This window comes from Saccopteryx bilineata, chromosome 1 (assembly GCF_036850765.1).
Source record: "Saccopteryx bilineata isolate mSacBil1 chromosome 1, mSacBil1_pri_phased_curated, whole genome shotgun sequence".
NCBI classification, from domain to species: domain Eukaryota; kingdom Metazoa; phylum Chordata; class Mammalia; order Chiroptera; family Emballonuridae; genus Saccopteryx; species Saccopteryx bilineata.
The window spans coordinates 308,558,355-308,574,513 of record NC_089490.1 but is presented as its reverse complement, the minus strand read 5'-3'; the positions used below and the strand labels follow the sequence as shown (position 1 = coordinate 308,574,513).

General features: G+C 40.1%; 1 protein-coding gene across 1 annotated transcript in view; it reads left to right on the top strand.

Moving 5' to 3' along the window:
- Nucleotides 1-2,199: 2,199 nt before the first annotated feature.
- Nucleotides 2,200-16,159, top strand: part of HOATZ (HOATZ cilia and flagella associated protein) — a 34,048-nt gene continuing 20,088 nt past the window's right edge. Inside the window, exons 1-3 of the mRNA XM_066253648.1 lie at nucleotides 2,200-2,394; nucleotides 6,539-6,954; nucleotides 8,447-8,508. Coding sequence (XP_066109745.1) covers nucleotides 6,729-6,954; nucleotides 8,447-8,508 — 288 coding nt within the window. The 5' untranslated portion in view covers nucleotides 2,200-2,394; nucleotides 6,539-6,728. The remainder of the gene's footprint in view (nucleotides 2,395-6,538; nucleotides 6,955-8,446; nucleotides 8,509-16,159) is intronic.

Sequence of the window (16,159 nt, the reverse complement as noted above, 5' to 3'; positions counted from 1 at the left end):
ATTGCTGGAGGAGCAATGAAAAAACAAACAAACAGATTGCTCTCTTGGAGATCTCACTTACCCTCACAGCTTTATTACAGCTTCAGAAAACCAGAACATCTTTTTAGTTCCAATCTCTTTTCAGAATTCCAACTCTGTACCTAATACCACCACAATGTCCTTTTATTACCTAAAACTAAACATGCCTAAACCTAAACACATAATAATTAAGTACCATCTTGGTACTTAATATAATTATATGCAATATAAATAATATATACATTATATTGTATATATTAATATAGTTAATATATAATTGGTCCTCCATATCCATGGGTTCTGCATCCTCAGATTCAACCAACTATGGATCAATAATATAGATTTTTTAAATGTTACACTACTGCTGACATGTACTTAGGATGGTGTGTCTGTACTGAATATGCACAGACTCTTTTGTCATTATTCCCTAAATGATACAATTTTTTTTTTTTTTTTTTGTATTTTTCCGAAGCTAGAAACGGGGATAGACAGTCAGACAGACTCCTGCATGCGCCCGACCGGGATCCACCCAGCACGCCCACCAGGGGGCGATGCTCTGCCCACCAGGGGGCGATGCTCTGCCCCTCCAGGGCATCGCCCTGTTGTGACCAGAGCCACTCTAGCGCCTGGGGCAGAGGCCACAGAGCCATCCCCAGCGCCCGGGCCATCTTTGCTCCAATGGAGCCTCAGCTGGCTGCGAGAGGGGAAGAGAGAGACAGAGAGGAAGTAGAGGGGGGGGTGGAGAAGCAGATGGGCGCTTCTCCTGTGTGCCCTGGCCGGGAATCGAACCCGGGACTTCTGCACGCCAGGCCGACGCTCTACCACTGAGCCAACCGGCCAGGGCCCGATACAATTATTTACATAGCATTTATATTGTATTAGGTATTATAAGTAACCAGGTAAAGTATACAGAAAGTTGTATGTAGGTCATATATTTATACAAACACTACACCATTTTATATAAGGAACTTGAGCACCTGCAGATTCTGGTATCCCTTGGGGTCCTAGAACCAATCTCCTGTGGATACCAAGGGATGACTGTACTCTAACTATCTCAAATATCTATATTTACAAATTGTGTATCTCTCCAACTAGACCTTAAAACCCTGAAGATGGTAAATATGTAACATGATTACTCTGTACTGCTAAGAGCTCAAGGAACTTTAATTATAAAGCCCATTTTTAGATTGTTTCTGATTTACTAAAAGATTATTTTAACATTTCCATATTGAAAGCAACATTATTAACCAATAAATATACACAAGAAGCTAATTAAGAATCTGGTGCACTCTTACTAGTGAGAGTACAATGAAATGGAATCAGAAGTATAAAATTATGCAAACCACTGGCAGTTCCTTTTAGCTAGAAAGAGAGAATCTCTCATAATTAAACAGATTCATTGATGTTTAGTTCTTCAAAGGCACTGAGCTGACTTCAATCTTGCTTCAACACATAAGTTAGTTCCTAAATGTAATATCATGAATGTTAATAAGAGAATCTGACATCTATTGATTTCTATAAAAATCAAAACATGGTTTTATATTTCCTAAGAGAAAAACACACATTTAAAAAAACAAGTAAAAGAAGAAGCTGATAAACTCCAATAATTTCTAATTGGCCTGATTCTTCACTTTCTTCTCCCTAACAACACACTTCAAAAGCTGTGTAAAATAGACAAAGCTCAGCTGGTGTGTTCGTATGTGTAGAAAGAAGGGAGTGAGTTGTCCCCATCTTTTGTAATTCCCGGCTTCCATCACTTCTAGTCTTTCATGCAGGGGTGGTAAATTTAGCCCCTGTAAATTTGTCAAAGCTAAAGCAGAAGCTGGTTGTTTTCCACACTCTTCTTGGTTTCCTTCTAATCACCAATCCCACCTCCTTTCTTCAGGGCTCCTTCCCCATCTCACTGTTCACCAGAAACCCAGAAATTGAATAAAACAGTAAATAATTCCACCAAAAGGTACCTTCCTGGTGCTGTCTAAGACAAACACAATCTTGTGTTTGGGCATTTTAAACACCACAGGCATTCTTACCTAGATTAAACCATGGTCTCCCTGGTCTCCAGGCATGCCTGGACATGAACCATAAAGGGAACGCGATCCTTGGAGTTTCTCTAGTAACTGCAGGACAAATCAACAACTCTAAGAACGAGCATTCTAAAAACAAAACAGGGCTACACACACACACACTTTTTTCTCGTTTCACTTTTTTAGTTGTACTACCTACAAAATAAACTGCCTTTAAAATTTTTATTTTAGTAGGCAATGCATCTTGGTGACTTTTATATTTTTTTTAATTAATTAGAAGAAAACTTTTAAAAACCTAAATTTCAAGGCATCTACAGCAGCCATTGCCTTGGATGGCAGCAGTGCAGCTGAGGTAAGACATGCAAGATTCAGCTAACAATCATAAAATATCAATCAGAAAGAGGCATTAAGTCTTGTATTGGGAAAAAAAATGACTAACAATATGAAAGAACAGAATTATTTTTGTAACTATGCCCTAATCAAGACTTAAAAGGCAGCATATTACTAATGGAATGGAGGGTATTTTGTTCCTGACTTTATTTATATATGTATCAATATATGTAACTATAAAATGCAAAATTGGCTCCACAGTTATCTCTAGAGAGCTCAGAGGTTAATTAGCTCTGATTTCAAGGATGATGCCTGGTATGGCTTGGATTATTGTACATTTTTAAAGGCATATAAGAGATTAATATAATGTGTCCTGCAATATTATGCCTCTCCCAAAGACAAAATGAATACAAATCATAGTTAGTTGTAAATGACCTGTCTTTTGCAACTTAACTTTGCAAGTTAATTTTTACATTAGCGTTTTCAGAACTGTACATTTTATACTTGATTTTGGTTTCTTATTCTTCACTTTGGTGTTCATAGAACAAATGATGAATTTGGCCAAAATATATGCTTTCATATTCAAAGACAATGCTATAACCTATTAAAACTTATCCTTGGGAAGTTCTTCTGGAGTATTAATAGTGAGTTTGTAATGTGTGTGAATGATCACCTGCCCCATTCATGTTACTAGTGGCATCTACAAGATCATTTGCTGGGTTTAGGAAATCAATCCATAGCTAGGAAGCTTTCCTTTGTGGAAAATAATTTAAAACTAAGCTTTCAGGGTCAACAATAATGCACTATACTGGGTTCATGAAGACTATATTAGGGGTAGGGGAGCTACTTCCAAGTTTCCACAAAGTATGTAATCAGAGAATATTCTTTATCCTCTTCTGATTCATTCATTGAAGAAAAAGAGTGGAAGGAATAACTAAAGGAACAACTATTAGAAGAGGCCTCCCAGAAGTCCTCTATAATTGTCCTCTTTGCCCCATCTACTCCAAATACACACATAACCACATCTACATCAAAGGTGAAACTGTGAGCATAAGAAAATGGAACTGGTCCCAAAATATTCTCTGGCCTTTCCAGACCTCACCCTGAATGTCCAAATTTAGTCTTGCTTCCAGGACCTACTCAAGTCCATGAACCTTCTTCCCTGACCAATTGCACTGCTCCATGTCCACCCTATCACCTTCTGTCTCTACCCAGTTTAGTAATTTATTATATACTGTCTTGGACATTAAATAATGTGTTCACTTTTTGTTACCACCTAGACTGTAAGCCTGGAGAGTGGGATAAACCTTTGATGCTGAACACATAGTTGGCAATTAAATAAATATGTGCTGGAAATAGGAACAGTTTTGCTTAAAGCGGATCTTGATAATACAAAACTGTGGCCTTGATCTCATGAGGACCATATTTTTATCTAACAAACTGGCTGGCTCAATATTTGACTACAGAGAAGACCCAACCTTCCACCTCACCGCATGGCCCTCCAAAGATATGAGGAATGCAAGAGTGTAAGTGAAACTCTCAGTCAGTACTCTGCACATCGCAGGATGGATATGCAGGCCTATCTCCATTTGGAAAATTCAGCCTTTAGTTTGGTACCCAGCAAACTGTCTTCCCTACCGGGATAGGCATGAAAAGTGGGCTTGCGGGGCTTCTTGAAGAGGAAGAGGGAATAAGGCGCTCTTTGTTCTTCCTGTCTTATTGGGTACAGAAACTTTCAAGAACCTGTGCATTGGTGTCCTGAGCCTCTTCCCCACGGGGGCCGACCCTCCGCCCCTTCTCGCAGCTTCCTTGACTCCTCCACCCGCCCCTCCCCCACCCAGCCCCAGCTCGTGCTCGCCCCGCCCCTCTGCCCGCGGGGTTCCAAGGGCGGTTGGCTCACCACGGCCACGGTCACTCGGCAGCTCAGAGCTGCAGGGCGAGTGGGGTTGAGGGAGCCGGCTCTAGGGCTTGGGCTGGGAACTGTAGATAAGTAGTATGGGGCCGCCGGCTGGGGGGTGCGGCAGGTGGGAGCCCAGCCGAGAAAGCGCCAGGGAAAGGAAAAGGGAAGGGAACCTGCCCTGGGAAGTGCGGGAGTCTGCGGGGCACCCGAGGCCGGAAGCCGGGACCCGAAGCAGAGGTGAAGTCAGCCCGCAGGGCGCTCCCGAGAGTCACCCGGGCTTGCGGGGCCCGGTCCGGCCCCGTTTTGCAGGCCCACTCTGGAGCGCCGCCCGCCGGCTGTGACACGCCAAGCGTGCGCGGCGAGTCCTGCGGGGGCAGCGCAACCTGCGGGCAGGGCACGGGTCCCCGGCGGGTCCGGTGGCGTCCTCCAGAGACCCTCGCCCTGGGCCTCGCGCCCAGGCACTTCGGGCGTCGTCCCTGGTCGACTATAGGGTCCCTGCTTGGAAACACCGCGTCGGCGCTGCGGACCGTCCGGGAGCTGCAGCCCGCGGGCGCCCGGTGCTCGGTTTGTAGGCAGTGTAATTAGCTGATTGTACTCTGATGCTTGCAATCACTAACTCCACTGCCATCAAAACAAGGCACAGCATCACCTGCCGCCCCGCCGGGAGGAGAACGCCTACCCTCGGCGGCAAAACCTGCGCTTCGAGATCTGATGCGTCAGCAATTGATGGGCCTTGCGCTGCTCGTGGAGAGCGTTGCCCAAGTGCGAGAAAACGCCTGCAAATTCCGGCGGGCTGCTGCTTCTAGATACTTAAAATGTTCCCTTCTCTAGGAGTGAAAGCAAGATTGCACAATCCTATGAAAGGAAAGCGAAAGATATGGGTTTTAATGGCTTTAATTGTTAAGATACAGATTTTTAAACTGCTGGGAGGAGCCCCCTATGCAACGTTTAATGCTGTATAGCTTGTGATTCATCGTGCCTATTTTTCATAATTTAGTAAGGTGTTCACAAACCCACCAACTAAAGTGAGCTAAGTAAGCTACGGCTGAACCAGTGATTTGCCTATCACAATGCATGGGGGCGCCAACTTGAGGCTTTGATTTATGATGGAAATAAGCTTTTTTTTTTTTCTTTTCTGTGAGTCTAGTTACTAGGCAGTGTAGTTAGCTGATTGCTAATAGTACCAATCACTAACCACACGGCCAGGTAAAAAGATTTAGGAATTCATCCAAATGAGCTACCTGTGCATATCAATGTGGGGGGCGGGGTGGGGGGGAGGCAGGATTGAAACGCCCTAGTATTAGTTGCTGCCTCTTTATCAATAGTTCAGCCAAGAGAGAAATCAACATTTTAACTGCTAAATATACAACGTCTGTAATATATGTGTATTTTTATAAATAATTTTTCAATATTTCTTCAGGATTTTAACCAGAAAACTTTCAGATATATTGGAGAGTAGGATTTCCTTACCTGCCCAATGTCATTGTAGAGGCTTATGATGATCAACTTTTGAAGTATCTTTTCTACGAGACTGTATTAATATTTGGAAAGAATAAAGTGCCACAACATCATAAATCATGGTTATTAGCATGTGTTCGTTTCCTAAGTTGCCTTTATGAGAATCACCTCAATTCCTGCCACAGTAATTACAACTTTCTTATCACTGAAGTGATTAAATTGTTCCTAGATAAAACCTCCTGGGAAAGCTATTCACAAGCACTTGTTAATATTTTTATAAGGCCACATTAACAAAACTTTTCTTAAAATATTTTTATGTGACTGAGTTCACCTATCAGAGTATTTCCTTCTTTTAAATAATCGTTTATAACTGTTGCAGTCTAGGTAGCTTTTAGTGGGACCCATAAGTAGATACAATCTAAATCCAGCTTTTTTTTTTCTAAGATTTGGCTTAAAGGATGAGGGAGAGGATTATACTACTCATGGGTACATGAGTACCCATCGGCCCAGTTCAGACCTCTAATATGATGCTAACCGCCCTATTTAATTCACCAAACAAAGCAGGCCCAGAACTTTCCCTAGGGGGTGCTGACCTATGGTAATCTGGTGTGGAAGTTGGGGGTGTGCCGTGGGGCTAAGGAATTGACAGCTTTATTTAGATATCTTTTGGTGGCTAGAAGCTGGAGAATGGGGAGGCGGGTAGAAAGCTGACTGACTAGCCTTGAGAGCGAAGTGCTTCCCCACTGACTCCAAAAGGTCAGGACACGCCCCCAAATTGATGTTTTAACTCTCCTGTCTCGACTTCCAGTCTAAGACTGGTCCCGAAGCCTGTGATCACTGCAGAAGTGGACTTCAGAAGGCCCACCAACGGACGCCGGGACCCCAACATCTACGGAGAAAACTGAGGGCTTCTGGCCGGTTGTTGCCAATTTGACGAGTCTCCGAGGGGCGGGGCTGGGAGAGGGGCCTGGGAGTTTGGAGAAGCGTCCTCAATTACCATGGATACGAGGCCCTGTGAAAGTCCCAGCGGCGCAAAGGAGTCCTGTGAAATTTGTCCCCAGGGATTGCTGGTGTTCACGGGCTCTTCAGAAAAGGACATTAACTTGGCCAAGCAGTTTTGGACCGCGGCTTCAATGTATTCTCCTAAGGAATCCCAGTTGGTGCTGTCCGGAGCTAGCAGTCAGCTTCGGCCCACCGTGCGGTTCCGTAAGAGCCGTGGCGCTGGTGAGTGCTCACCTCCTGTTGGTCATTTCTGCCTCCACTCTGACTACTATGGAAGATACCAGAACTCCTCCCAGGAGAAACTACTGAACAGAATTCTTTTTAAATGATTTTTAATTATAGTTGATATTCAATATTATATTAGTTCCAAGTGTACAACATTGTGATTAGGCATTTATATAACTTACCAAATGATACCCCTCCCCTGTGAATTTAGTGCTCATCCTACATAGTTTGTACTTATCAACTCCATCACCTTTTTCATCCATCCCCCTAACCTTCTTTCCATTGGCAACATCAATTTGTTCTCTGTATCTAGGAGTTTGTTTCTGTTTCTGTTTTGTTTGTTTATTTTGTTTTAGATTCCACATATAAGTGAAGTCATGTGGTATTTGTCTTTCTCTGTTTGACTTATTTCACTCAGCACAACACCCTCCAGGTCCATCCACGTTGTTGCAGATGGCAAGATTTCATTCATTTTTATGGTTAATAGCCCATTGTATACATGTACCACATCTTCTTTATCCATCTGTCTATCAAACCTAATTCTAAAATAAGAATCTTTCATTTGAAATGTCAAGACCCTACATAAATAGTTCTTTAAACTTCTTAGCAATCCTATCCAAAAAGGATCAATGGTATCTCTGTTACATCCAAAAGTACATCCTAAAATATCCCTTTAGGCTTCGGCATCTATTTGGCCAAAGGGTATAGAATAATCTGGGGAAATATTATATACTGGCTGAAAGGATATTAAAAATAGGTATGCACACAATTGAGTGCAAACATGAAATCCCTAGAGGAAACTGAAGGCGGACTGAACATGAAGAGACAAGTTCCCTGGCCTGTAAGACTTAAGTAAAGCCTAAGCTGTGGAAACTGTTATTATGCAATTTTGTAGGTATAGAAAACTTAAGTTACATTTAATCCTGTGGTTTCCCAGAGATTTCTATTCTTTTGTCATCTTTAGAGAAAAATTACTTACAGTCTTTTGACCTTGAGGAAAACAGAAAGTACCAAGTATCATACCTTTCAACATCCTGATTCTAAGATTCTTCAGAAAATAGGTAGTAAGTAAAAGGATACAACTTTACACGTTGGCATAACTTTCTGAATTGCATACTAACACCCTACCTCAGGAACCACCCTACTTATTCAAAGGAAAATACCTAAATTTCTATAATGTGTTGAATAAGAATGTAGAAATTGGAATCTCTGATACTGCAAATACATTCTCTTTAGAGACCTTTCCTTGTCTCTAAGCTCAGGCTTGCTCATCTTCTAAAGAGATTACCGGATCCTCACAGCCATAGCTAATTAATTCCATCTCTAATCTTTTATGAATCTGGTTTATAAAGTTTTAAGATACTATGTATTTGTGTTCATCTTCCTACTCTATGTATTACCTTTTAATCTTTATGCAACTTTATATCAATATTATTATAAAATTATGATAAAAATTATTTCAGATTGAATCTGAATTTATTTTCTTTAGAGGATACAGATGTCATTGCTGAAACCCTAAAGATGGAGGAGAAAGAAAAGTATCTCCAAAAGGTAGGCCAACATCTCAGAAGGTCATCGGATTTTCATTATATTTTCTAAATAATCCTAATTATTCATTTTTTAACATATGTATATTAAGAACTTTTTATTTCTGGTATATCTGCTTGAGCAAATGGAAAACCATTATTAGAATTTTAATTGAAGATTAAAAAATTCATTAGCCTAACTGGTGGTGGGTAAGTGGATAGAGTGTCGACCTGGGACACTGAGGACCCTGGTTCAAAACCCTGAGGTCACTGGCTTGAGCATGGGCTCATCTGGCTTGAGTGCAGGCTCACCAATTTAAGCAAGGAGCCACCGGCTTGAACATGGGATCATCAAAGTGATCCCTTGGTCACTGGCTCGAGCCCAAGGTCACTGGCTTAAGCAAGGGGTCATTGGCTCAGCTGGAACCTCCCCCACCCCCAGTCAAGACACATATGAGAAGCAATCAATGAACAACTAAAGTGATGCAACTACGAGTTGATGCATCTTATCTCTCTCTCTCTCTTCCTGTCTCTTTCTCTTCTCTCTCTCACAAAAGAAAAAAAAAGGAAGAAAGAAGAGAAAAAAATAAATTTGATTAAATTTTTGACTATTCTTAGTCTCTGCAAAAGCCCAAGGAAGTATAGGAACAACAGAATAATGGAGAAAAATGTATTCACATACTTTCCATCCAATAAGGCATCAACTCATGCTCCAAGAACAGAAATATTGTGAGAGTACAAAAAGATAAATATAATTGACTGTCTTAATAGATAAAAGTGAAATGATCAGAGGAGTAAGTCTGTTATCTAGAACCATTTTCACTAAGGGCTGAAATTAAACACATTGGTGGTGTCAGATCAACTAAACACATCTCTTTTTGGTAATATCCTTTGTTTGCTTTTCATGATGTGGTCACAGCCTTTAACTCAGCAATTAATGCAATGATTTATAGAAATATTTTGTTTGATTAATGGATAAATTCCAGTCCTGTAACTGTTCCTGTACTTTAAAGGCAAAGACAGAGTATTTGCTTTGGCCTAATGTCTTTAATCATTGCACACATATTGGCAAACTCTGAAAGACTTATCGGGAATTCTGCATAAATTATAAAACAATGCATTTGGATTTGCTGATCACATTAATTCACTTTGTAGGCTGTTGGTGATTCCTCCAAATAAATTAGGTAATTAAAAATAGTCAGCATTTTTTTTCTCTCTTGAGGATATTAGACACTGTATATTTATTTATATTAGGACTTAAAGGGAGGGAAGGAGCCTAATATTTTAGAGGCAAAAATCATTAAAAATCAACTTTTTCAGCACTTTTGGAGTTAAGGTTTCATTTGATTTTATTTTGGGGAGGGATTAGATACAAAAGGTTAAACTATTATCAAATTTTTTATCTTTTGTCAAACAATGAAGACCATATGGTATGAGTTACAGGTGATGTTCTGCTAATGGACTACTATATTAGTAGTCTTAGAAGTGGTTTCTTTGCCTCGCGTTCTTCTATTGACTTAGGAATTCCTTAATTCCACAGATAGCTATTGAGAACTTGCTCTGTGCCAAGCACAGATGCTGGGAATGTAAAGATAAGATGTGATTCTTTATCTCAAGGAGTTTACAATCTAGTGGGGAAGATAGCCAATTAAACTCAAGAATTATGATACATTATTATGATAAATATATGCACATAATACTATGGGAACATACTGAAGCACATTAAAATCAAGTTTAAAGAATAAAGAGCTCTTCTTGGCCCTGGCCGGTTGGCTCAGTGGTAGAGCATCGGCCTGGCATGCCCTGGTTCGATTCCCGGTCAGGGCACATAGGAGAAGCGCCCATTTGCTTCTCCACCCCCACCCCCTCCTTCCTCTCTGTCTCTCTTTTCCCCTCCCGCAGCCAAGGCTCCATTGGAGCGGGGATGGCCCGGGCGCTGGGGATGGCTCCTTAGCCTCTGCCCCAGGCACTAGAGTGGCTCTGGTCGCAGCAGAGCGACGCCCCAGAGGGGCAGAGCATCGCCCCCTGGTGGGCAGAGCGTCACCCCCGGTGAGTGTGCCAGGTGGATCCCGGTCGGGCGCATGGGGGAGTCTGTCTGACTGTCTCTCCCCATTTCCAGCTTCAGAAATAAAATGAAAAAAAAAAAAAAAAAAGAATGAGGAGCTCTTCTCAAAAGAGTTTGATTTCAAAGAATGTATAGATTTAACCCAACAAAAAATATGCAGAGCAATTCTCCATACTGCACTAAATGCCGCTTTTCTACTGTATTAGTCTGCTAGGGCTGCTGGAACAAAATACCTCAGACTAAATGATTTAAACAACAGAATTTTCTTCTCTCATAGTTCTGGAGGCTGGAAGTCTGAGATTATAGTGCCATCAGAGTTGGTTTCTTATGAAGACTGCATGGCTTGTAGATGGCCACCTTCTCACTGAGTCCTCACATGGCAGAGGAGAAGCACTGATATCTCTTTCTTATAAGGATACTAGTCCTATCATATTAGGTCTCACCCCTTGATAAGTTAATTTTTTTAAGTGAGAAGGGGGAGATAGAGAGATAGACGCCTGCATGCACCCCGACTGGGATCCACCAGGCAACTTGAGCTGTCCTCGGTGCCTGAGGCCTTTGCTCAAAACAATCAAGCCCCCAGCTGTGAGAGGGGAAGAGGGAGAGAAGGGGGGAAGGAGTGGGAGAGAAGCAGATGATGTTTCTCCTGTGTGCCCTGACCTGGGATGAAAACCAAAATATCCACATGCCACACCAATGCTCTATCCACTGAGCAAGCTGGCTAGGGTGTATAATTTAGTTTTTTTATATATTTTTATTGAATTGATTGGGGTGACATTGATTAATAAAATTATAAAAGTTTCAGCCTGACCACAAATGGCACAGTGGATGAAGCATTGACCTGGGATGCTGAGGGCTCAGGTTTGAAACCCTGAAGTCGCCAGCTTGAGCGTGGACTCATCAGCTTGAGCACAGGGTTGCTGGCTTGAAGATGGGATCATTGACATGACCTATGGTCACTGGCTTGAGACCAAAGGTTGCTGGCTTGAGCAAGGGCTCCCTGGCTTGGCAGGAGCCCCATGGTCAGGCACATATAAGAAGCAATCAATGAACAACTAAAGTGCCATGACAACGAGTTGATACTTTTTCTCTCTATTTTTTCCTCTCTCTTGCAATAATTTTTTTTAATTATATAGGTTTCAGGTGCACAATTCTATAATATATCATCTGTATATTGTATTGTGTGTTCATCACCCCAAGTCAAGTCTCCTTCCATCACCATTTATCCCTCCCTATACTCTTTTATTTTATTACCTCCCGAAAAGCCTTATCTACAAATTCAGTTATACAGGAGGTTAGGGCTTCAACATAGAAATATGAGGGAAATAGAGTTCAGTCTATACACCTACTGTTATTTTATTCCATGGCTTTCCATTTCTGCAGGACCAAACTCTTCTATGTGGCATTTAAGTTCCTTTCCAATCTGACATGGCCTGACTTCTCCTACCACTCTCTTCCTTCTTTTATACCTCTCTCCCGTCCTCATCATAAGCTGCTCTCTACAGTTGGTTGTCAACCACTAGGCTGAGCCACATATCCCTTCCCATATGTGCTACCAAAGTGATGAGTCAGTGAAATATTTTTTTGTTAAGCCTAAACATATACATTATTCTGTGATATCTGCCAAATTGTAAATTAAGTCAAATGTGGTTCCTACAATGCAGTATAGAAGACGACTATTCTTTTGAGAGTAGAAGTCTAACAAAATAGCAGGCCAGCAGAAAAATAAGAGAATGCTACTGGAACTGTGCCTCGTGAGTATACAGGAGAGTCTAGTCAATATTGCAGAGTATAGTACAGTTCTCTTCAGACAATAACAAGTGCAAAAAGCAACCAAGACAATCCTGCAGTAACTGAAGGCTCTTATCGATATCCTCAACTACTACTGTGATATAGTATTCCCTATGGCCAAATTAGTGAGGCTATGCCATGTCCTAATATACTATTATGCTAAGAAGTTTACACGTGTCTACTCATATTCTTCTTAAAACAGCCTCATGACACTTATTTTCATTTAATCAAATAAAGTTTAAATGATTTTCCAAAGTTTCCCCAACTGGGAAGTGGCAGAGCCAAGATTCAAAGCCTGTATCCTAACTGCAGAGCCCATGAGACTCATTGTGTTATAATGACTGCTGGCTATGGTATTGTTCAGGTATGCTGCCAAATATTCTAAAATTCAAAGCTGCCCTATGAATACAAGTGTGAGAAGCATCTTTCCCAGCCCTGTGGGACAATAGCTGTTTTTTTCAACCTACAATGAACTTTTATGTCTCTGTCTATATTGCTCTTACCATTTATCTTCAAGACCAAGCTCAAATACTACCTTCCCAGTGAGGCCTTGCCAGAGGTGACCTAGAGACTAGCATAGGAACGGATTCCTTCTTTGTGCTTCTTTACCAAGTCCCATCTACCTCTCTCCTAGTATTTATCACAGTCTCTTATCTGTGTGACAGGTAATTGGGTGTGTTTTTGTCTTTCCCACTCGATTGCAAGCACCGTAGTATAGTGGGCTTTGGAGACAAAGTGGGTATGGAACTCTGCCACTTACTATTTGTGTGACTTTGACCAACCTATTAATCACCTGTAAGGCTCAGCTTCCTCAGATATAAAAGCACATATGGTAAAATAAATAAATAAATAAATAAATAAATAAATAAATAAATAAATTACCACCTCAGAGAGTTGATATAAGTTATAAAGTGCCTGGCCATAGTTTGTCCTCAACAAATCTTAGTATTCTTTTCCTCCATGAGGGCATAGGTCATTTTTTATTTGGTGTTAACAACCCCTATGACTTTCCAGTTACTGAAACTCAAATATTTGTTAAATAAATAAATAAATAAATAAATAATTGAATTAATGAAGGAGTGGATGTACGCTCTCTATGGTGATATTTCCACTCTGTTTAGCCTTTTCACATATATTCATCTGGAAAATCTTCTAGGCTGATAATTTTTGCAAGATTACTCCCCAAAGGTAATCTGTTTGCAAATCTGCTTTAGGACCAATTTTAGCATATCACCTCTCTTCTCAGTTTTTATTTTTTTTATGTGTGTGTGTGATAGAGACAGAGACAGACAGAGAGAAGGACAGATAGGGACAGACAGACAGGAAGACGGATGAGAAGCATCAATTCTTCATTGCGGCACCTTAGTTGTTCATTGATTGCCTTCTCATATGTGCCTTGACCAGGGGACCACAACAGACCAAGTGACCCCTTGCTCCAGCCAGCAACCGTGGGCTCAAGCTGGTGATTTATGCTCAAACCAGATGAACTCGTACTCAAGCAGGTGACCTTGGGGGTTTCAAACCTGGATCCTCTGTGTCCCAGTTGGACACTCTATCCACTACGCCACCACCTGGTCAGGCTTGAGTTTTTTTTTAATTTTTTGATTGATTGATTGATTGATTGATTTTAGAAAGAAAAGGAGAGAATTATCAAATTGTTGTTCCACTTATTTATGCATCCATTGGTTGCTTCTTGTATGTGACCTGACCAGGGATTGAACCTGCAACCTTGGCTCATCTGGACAATGCTCTAACCAACTGAGCTACCCGACCAGGGCCTCAGTTTTGTTTTTATCTCATGGGTCTCTATATGATGAGAGCAAAGGTGACTCCTTCTAATTACTAAAACACAGAATCTATTTTTTGGGTGCCACTGTTTTTCTGTCTATTGTACTCTCTCTGTATTGCTACCACCACTATTCTAGAATTTTTATCTTGATGGCAGAAAATAAATAGGACTAGAACTTCTTTTTAACTAACAAAACATTTATAATCTGTTTAATTTAAGAGTATCTCCTACATGTTTTGAACACATACATGATAAGTAAATTTCTGGAATAAGTTTCATTTTAAAATGGGGAAAAATTTTTTTGATCAATTCCTTAAAGGTTTTCTTTTTTCCACTATCTCCTTAAATTTAATGAAAAACTAAAAAATTTTTTTCACTGCTCTTAAAAGTACTTTATAGATTTCTCTCCTAAACTGATATTGATTTTTCAGTTGTTGAAATTTTTTGAAACTTTATTATCCTCCATTTTTGAACGTTCTCCAGGTATACATTATAACTTTTTGGTTAGTGGAAAAAAATGCTAATAATACCAACTTCTATTTCTGTGATGGATATCCATGGCAGAAAACCAAAAACAATTGAGTCTATCAAGATTAGATGGCTTACTCTGGCCATAAAGAAAATCTTATAGCACTATACTGGACCATTATTCTTCCTCCGAGAGTTCTAAAGTAGTCTGAAGACATTATAATAAATGAATAGTCAGCTCATTCCTTGAAATCACAAAACTAATTTACTTTCTAGTTTTGTCACATTTCAGAAAGCTCTTTAGATGATTATCTCTTTATGAAAAGAATTGTAAATGATTCATTTGCTGGGAGAAGGAAGAAGAGATCAGAACATATAAAGAGAAATTTTAAGGCATATATATAGATGACATATTTGGAAATGTCCATCTGGAACCAAAGTTTTAATAGGAGTGAATATAAAATATTTTCAAAAGGAAAGTATTCAATCTGCACATCTCAAATAAACACTTTATTGGGAATAGGGTTTTAATCTGTCCTATCATACAACCTGTACAACCAATATCAATCATAGTGTAAGTTAAATCAAAAGTGAGTTAGCTATACATCACTTCTGTGAACTGTACTATAGTAAGGACATTCTTAGAAGAAGAATCTTTTTTTATATATATAATTTTATTTATTTATTTATTTTTAATGGGGTGACATCAGTAAATCAAGATACATATATTCAAAGATAACATGTCCAGGTTATCTTGTTCAATTATGTTGCATACCCATCACTCAAAGTCAGATTGTCCTCTGTCACCTTCTATCTAGTTCTCTTTGTGCCCCTCCCCCTCCCCCTTCCCTCTTCCTCTCCCCCTCCCCCCGTAACCACCACACTCTTATCAATGTCTCTTGGTCTCACTTTTATGTCCCATCTACGTATGGAATAATGCAGTTTTTTCTGATTTACTTATTTCAAGAAGAAGAATCTTAAGAAGCTTCATAAGGTGTATTTTTAGGCACTGAATTATGAAAGTGGAAATAAAACTAATGTTTGTTATCCTACACTTTCAAAAGAGTAACAGGCATACTCAGAATCACTAAAAGTCAGTGTCCTAGAGCCAAACCAGAGATGTAGGGAATTCAGATCAAGAAAATTTTCACCTGACTAGTGGTGGTACAGTGGATAGATCTTTGGAAGAAATTAAAACCCTAAGGTACAATAGGACAGGGACCCAGACTGATCATCTGTTTGTAATGATTGAATGAAACTATTACATGCAGAATGAAGCAAAATGAAAAAGGATCATGTATTTTTAAATACATGTAAAACTATCAACTATCAATATGATGTCAGTTACATGATGCCTAATTGTTCAAATCAGTAAATACTGGAATAGCCACGGGGCAAATCAAATATGTAGTAAAGAACTGGATTATTCTGTGGGTCAGGAGATTCAGAAAAGAATCATGACATAACCTGAAATCAAAACAGTAACTGCCCTTACCATTTGCCTCTATGAAAGGCAAGATGAAAAAACATGGGCAAGTTATATTGAAGCCAGATAATAAAGTT